Raw genomic sequence first — 6,636 nt, 5'->3', positions numbered from 1 at the left:
TCACAGTCCGGGGTTGGTTTGAATCAAGAGAAAGCACAATATGTGTCTAATGGAAATTAAAACTACCGTAGTAACAATATGCCAAACTATTATCATCTGGGGTTGAGAAACCATGAGAACTTCTCTTATGCCATTTACAAAAATGTCCTGCAACCTCTTTTTGGTTTTAAAGCTCAGCCACAAGCATAGAAGTTGGAGAACATATTGGGTACTTTTATGATGGAGCCAGTAAGAGATTTAATAAGAGTGAAGTGAGGTTGGATAATATTGAAACTCATATGTCTAACATGGGGGCTACAATGAAGTCCATAGAGGTCCAACTTGGACAACTGGAAACTACTATTTGTTCTACGTAGAAAAGGGAATTTTCCTCGTGACACAGAATTGAACCCCATGGAGAAATTTAAAGTCATTTATCTGAGAAGTTGTAAGGAGATTGAAGGGGGTGTGACTGAGGAGAAAAATATTCGTCAAAAGGTGGACAACAAGGGTGAGCTAGTGGTACGAGAAATTGAAAAAGAGGAGAAAGTAGCCAAGAAAAGTATTAATGAGAAACTGCCAATGAAGAAAGATAACCTTCTTATGTATCAACCTCCATTACCATATCCTCAAAGATTCCTTATGAAGAAACTTGATGAGCTATTTTCCAAGTTTTTAGAGATATTCAAGAAGATTAACATCAACATTCCATTTGTTGATGCTCTTGAGCAAATGCCTAATTATGTTAAGATTATGAAGGAGGTTTTGTTAAAGAAAAGAAAGTTTGAGGATTATAAGACTTTGAAGGTTACAAAGGAATGTAGAGCGATACTTCAGAAAAAAGTTGCCACAAAAGCCAAAAAATCCAGGTAGCTTTACTATTCCTTGTAAGATTGGGGGACTATCATTTGATAAGGCTTTGTGTGACCTTGGTGCTAGTATTAATTTGACGACGTTATCAGTTTTTAAGAATTTGGTTCTTGGGGTAGTAAGGCCTACAACCATTACTTTACAACTTGTTGATCGATCTTTTACATATCCACGTGGAGTTATAGAAGATGTCTTAGTTAAAGTGGATAAGTTTGTATTTCCTGTGAATTTTTTTGTATTGGATATGGAGGAGGATCATGAGATTCCATTGATTCTTGGTCGCCCTTTATTAGCAACTGGTGGAGCCCTTATTTATGTATAAGCATGTCATTTAACCTTGCGAGTTAATGAAGAAAATGTTCGATTTGTTATTTACAATGGTGCAAATTGGGCAGTGACTGTGAATACTTGCAAGAGGATTGAATCATTCTCTCCTTTAGTGAGTGAAGATAAAAAATAGATGTGTGTAGATCCTTTACAACATGGTGTACGCCCTAATTCTCCACGGGCTATTAGCGAGCTGAGGTATGGCCTAATTATATCAGCCACGTGGATGCCACGTACCCAGAGCTACTGTTACCAGGTCCTACCTCTTTAGCTCGAGGTAAAGAGAGGCTAATTAAGATTACTAAGGAGTCGGGTCAGGAGTATGGATACCACGGGCTAAGAATACAACAAGCTCGAGGTACAAGCTTGAGTTGGCATCTGTGACCCTTTATAAAGTCAACCACGCAATGTAAATGTGCATATATCAGACATCACGTGTTAGATATATCCCTGAATTCTCGGACACACAGCATAAACGTGCGTATTCAGGCACCCACGACTGGGTTGGGCCGTGCGACCCACTATCCCCCTCACCTACTGATTAGACCACACTTCATTATTAGGTTTTAGGAATTAATCATGAATGTCACAGAAGTGACATGATGGGTAAGAAGGTCAAGGGATGCCCCCCCCCCCTCCCCCCGTTGCCAACCCCCAGGTGTCCTCTCCTATAAAAATGGAGACCCTGGGAGTTGCAAGGGGTTGGATCCTATTGTGTAAAGAAACACCCTGCAAAGAATACCAGAGAAATACCAATAATATTGGCTGGTGGACTAAAAGGATTTTAACCTTTGAACCACCTAAAAAAGTATTCGTGTCATCATTTTATTTTGAGATCATTCATCTGTTACAGTTCATTACTTAGCACTAATCCCACTCTTTACTCTCTTAATTATCTGTTGGCGAAGAACCGCGTCAACACATGGTATCGAGAAAATTTCTTGAAAAGAGCATTACCAACTATTATGGCACATTCCAATGTTTACAAGGAGAAGACTAAAAAAGTGTGTGATAAGAAGATGTCACAGATAGAATATGTACCAGGACAACACGTCTTGATTATTCACTCATATTTTAAGTCTATACCGAGGAAGCTCAAATCAAGGTGGATGGAGCCATTCACCATTACAAAAGTTTTTCTTAGTGGTCTCATAAATTTAACAGGAGAGAAAGGGTCTATCTTCCGAGTTCATAAACTCAAGCATTCTCATGAAGACGATGAAGATGTGAAAGCAACTTTTCTTGGCAAACCAAGTTAAAGGAGAACGACAACGTCTAGCTAAAGACGATCAAATAAGCGCTTCTTGGGAGGCAACCCATGTTTCTTATCTAGTTTTTATTTAGCTTTTATTTATTATTAGTTTCATTTGTTTTAAGATTGAAGTCCATGGACATAAAGCCAATTTGTCAAAATACTTGCCAGCTTTTCTTCTGCTACATCGAATAAGGGAAGTCATTTGTACTTTATTTATTTATTTTTCATTTGCGTTACATTGACGACAACGTTCAGTTTAAGTTTGGGAGGAGAGAATATTTTTATGATTTTTGTGTTTATTTTATTTTTGTGGGTAGTTAAGTTTATTATGGATTATTGGATGACTGTATTAACCAAGATATTATTTGAGACCTATGGGGATGGATGATGATGATGCTAATACTCTGATAGTAATCGATATGTGTAGAACATGTGTGTATTGTGTGATTTATTTATGATGTTTACTTTGATATTGTAATCTTATGTATTTTGATTGCACATTGTTTTACTTGTTCTATGCATAATGTGGTTCTGTGGGTATGAAGAGACTTTGATTGTTTGGTTGATATTGGGATAACTAGAACTTGCTTGATTTATGTGTTGAGGCAAAATTCAAAATCTTTGTTGTGTTGATGTGATTAAGGCATTTCTTTGGAATGTTTGAGCCAAAAAGCTAACCTTTTATATGCATTATCATCTGTTGTCCTCTTTTGAGCCTAATATTGCCTATTTTATTCTTTGATATTGAAAACATCTTAAGCTTTTGACTTTGAGCCAAGAACTTGAAATATTTTACCTTCATCCTATTTTGCACCATAAATATAGGTTGAGTTGAATTGATTGGATATATGATGTAAAGTGGGAATTCAGGGTATATTATGGAAAGGTTACTTTGGAAAAGCCTTGGGTGTTTGTAAAAATATTTACTTAGTTCTAATCCATTTGTGTTTTCTTGGAAAGTTCTCTTTTTTTTTTTTTTTAAAAAAAAAAGAAATAAAATATTGACAAGAGACAAATGCTAGAGGGATTATAACTCATTTGTGCTGAAAAATTGAAGCATGAAATGAAAAATGTTGAAAGAGAGGATTGTAAAGGGGATTAGTGTATTATTTGAGTTAGTTGATTTGTAAGTTTATGGTGTGAAATTTAGCCTAACTGTCATTCTTATCCACCATTTACCTAAGCCTAACGTTATAAGCCTAATAAAGTCCTTATGATCCACATGATTTTTTATTTACATTAGTGGAGATGCATTGATTAAGCAAGCTTATGGTTATTTTCACTGTTTTGTGATTTGATGGAGTCTTGATGCACATGAATCATATAATATACAGTGTTTGTAAAATTTACATGTATGCACTTAAATGAGATGACAATGTTTAGTTTTAATGATGGATTGAAATTCACGTCTCATATTTGTTGCACATGTTGAGTAGTTGAAAGAGTTTGAGCATATTGAGATAATACGCCCTTGGTATAAGTCATTTTCTTGGTTATGGTCATTTGATAATTTTGTTTTAGTTTTCTTTAGTATTACATTTTATTTTATTTATTATTACATTTTATTGCTTGAGGACAAGCAATCGTTCAAGTTTGGGGGTGTGATGTGTGCATATTTATACATCATTCTTATCTTTTAAATTATGAATTATTGTATTATCCTTAAGATTTTGTTTAGTTTTGATGTATTCTCTTAACTGTGCAAGAATAATCTTAATTGATGATTTTGTGGTCAACATAGAACTTCAAGCTAAATTTTGACCATTATTCCTTTTTATTCTAAAAAACCTCTTAGAAAAAGAAGTTGAAGATCTTTTCACGAGCTTTCCATATCTCTTTGAATAATTTCATTTAGAGTTTGGATGAAAAATTTATGCATGTTTTATTGAGCACTGCCAAAACTGAGAAGTGAAATGAGCTGAAAAAAATCAAGTCTACTAGAAACTGACCCGAGAGGCACCATTGCGCCTAAATGGCCTAGACTGCTTCCAGTAACATTTTGCAAGCCTTGAGTCTGAGTTTTAGGCGCCATTGTGCTTGGACTTAGGTGCCATTGCGCTTTGCGCGTAAACTTCAATTTTTAATCAATTTTAAATAAAAAATTTAGGGTAATTTCTTGTGGGCTATATATATAACCTTAGGGTTTCATTAAAGGGCCTTTTGGAACTTCTTGGAGGCAGAGAATACATTGAAGAACAAAGAGAAGAAGGATTGAAGCCAAATTGAACATCTAAGGTTATTGAACATGAACTAAACATATATATATATATTTATAGTTTAATTAGTTATGAACATGAATGTTATTGGTTTAATGTTTGTGATCATGAACTAAACATATTTTCTAGAGTATTGATGAAACTATTTTAGGTTATTAAATTAAAGTTTTGATATTATTCCCATGAAATTTCTCTAATTTGTTAACGCTTTCTTTTTTTTAATGCTTGATCACCATTGAATTGAATTGAGATTTATGATTTTACACTTGACAGAGGTAATCTTAAATTGGACCTATAATTGTGTGACATAGAAAAAGTGTGAGATTGAGAGATTTCATGATTTCTATGAGTTTCATTAAAAGAACCATATTTCTTAATGAATTATTGTTTAATTAATATTGAATAGAGATATATTTTTGATTAAGTAAGAATACTTTCACTTACGCTTGAGAAAGGTAGATGATTTAAATGAGGGTTCTTGAAATTACAAATTAGGAGAATAGATTGGGATAATTGATAGGCTGAGATTCATATTTTGAAATAGACAAATCAATATTCTAGGTTTACATTATCTGATTCTCAATTCATTAATCGTTCTTATTTTATTCTCTTATTTATTTTGTTAAACATTCTTATTTTCGATTTCTCTAATTAAAATTAAAGGCTTGAGATTTATAGGCTTAAGAGTCTAATTAAAATTATAATGTCGCATGCTTGCGGTATTAAAATCTATAACTGTTGACTGTGTTTTTAGCCAACGACGTGAGAACGTTAAAACGATAAACCTTCAAGAGAATTTAAACGACACAGACAGTTTGATCAAGAAAAGTAAATAACACACAAGATTTTTATAATGGTTCAGCCCCGTTCAGTCGGTAATAGCCTAATCCACTTAGAGATTTGATTGATTTATCTACACTCAAGATCAGATGAACCAGTGTCAACTGAGTTTCTTCAGTGTAAATTTTCAGAATACAAAAAAGTTCTCTCTCTCAGAAACGCACTTTCTCTCTCTAGAAACTCAGACCAAATTTCAAATTGCCAAAAGTCTCCAAAGAAGAAGAGGGAAGCCCTTTTTCTGATCCCATAAGCCATATATTTATAGGCTTAGGATCATACATCTGATATCCCCTAGAATCAGGATATTTTATTATATTTATTACATTTAAATTACAAAAAACATTCAAAATGCAACAAAACCCCCAATTTGTGGGAAGAATGAGAGATTCCCGCGCGTGCCAAGACCGGTTCTTGTTGAAGCTGTTTCTGGGAATCTTGACTTAGTCCTCCTCTATCTGGTCGACCCATATCTCCTACTGACCACTCATGCAAGTGCTGGTCGGACACATGCATGCTGGACATATGGAAGTGCTGGTAGGACATACACTTGTTGGTAGGACATGCACTTGCTGGTCGAACATGTGCATGGTGGTAGGACATGTGCATGCTGGTAGGACATGCACTCCTCTCCTCTAACATGGCACTATCCTCTCTTCGGACCAGAGTCCGACCACACCTTGGACTCTCCTCGGACCAAGATCCGACCACACCATTGGGCTCTCCTCGGACCAAGATCCGACCAAGATCCGACCACCACCCTTGGGCTCTCCTCGGACCAAGGTCCGACCACTCCACCTTGGGCTCTCCTCGGACCAAGGTCCGACCATGCCCTCGGGCTCTCCTCGGACCAAGGTCTGACCATGAGCCTTGGAGTACTCCTCGGACCAAAGTCCGACCATACCTTTGGAGTGCTCCTCGTACCAAAGTCCGACCGGGCACACCCTAGCCCAAGTACTCTCCTCGGGTGCACTTGGCTTGGACATGCCACCTCTCAAGCAGTCCAAACTCTTCACTGATACACTGGGCTGCTGCTAAGCCAGATCACCCAACTACTCCATGTCACTCGCCATTTCTATTGCCACATCATCATTTTCAAATTTTGGGGATAACAATAACAATGCTCTATGGTGCGTGCAGATAAGGGAAAGG

At 36.2% G+C, this 6,636-nt stretch overlaps 1 protein-coding gene across 1 annotated transcript; it reads left to right on the top strand.

Moving 5' to 3' along the window:
- The first annotated feature begins 393 nt into the window (after positions 1–393).
- On the top strand, positions 394–1,171 carry LOC133824910 (uncharacterized). Its single transcript, XM_062257928.1, has 2 exons — positions 394–848; positions 919–1,171. The coding sequence occupies exons 1-2, from the start codon at positions 394–396 to the stop codon at positions 1,169–1,171; spliced, it is 708 nt and encodes a 235-aa protein (XP_062113912.1).
- The last annotated feature ends 5,465 nt before the right edge of the window (positions 1,172–6,636 follow it).

This window comes from Humulus lupulus, chromosome 3 (assembly GCF_963169125.1).
Source record: "Humulus lupulus chromosome 3, drHumLupu1.1, whole genome shotgun sequence".
Classification (NCBI taxonomy): Eukaryota; Viridiplantae; Streptophyta; class Magnoliopsida; order Rosales; family Cannabaceae; genus Humulus; species Humulus lupulus.
This window is presented reverse-complemented; position numbering and strand designations above follow the sequence as displayed.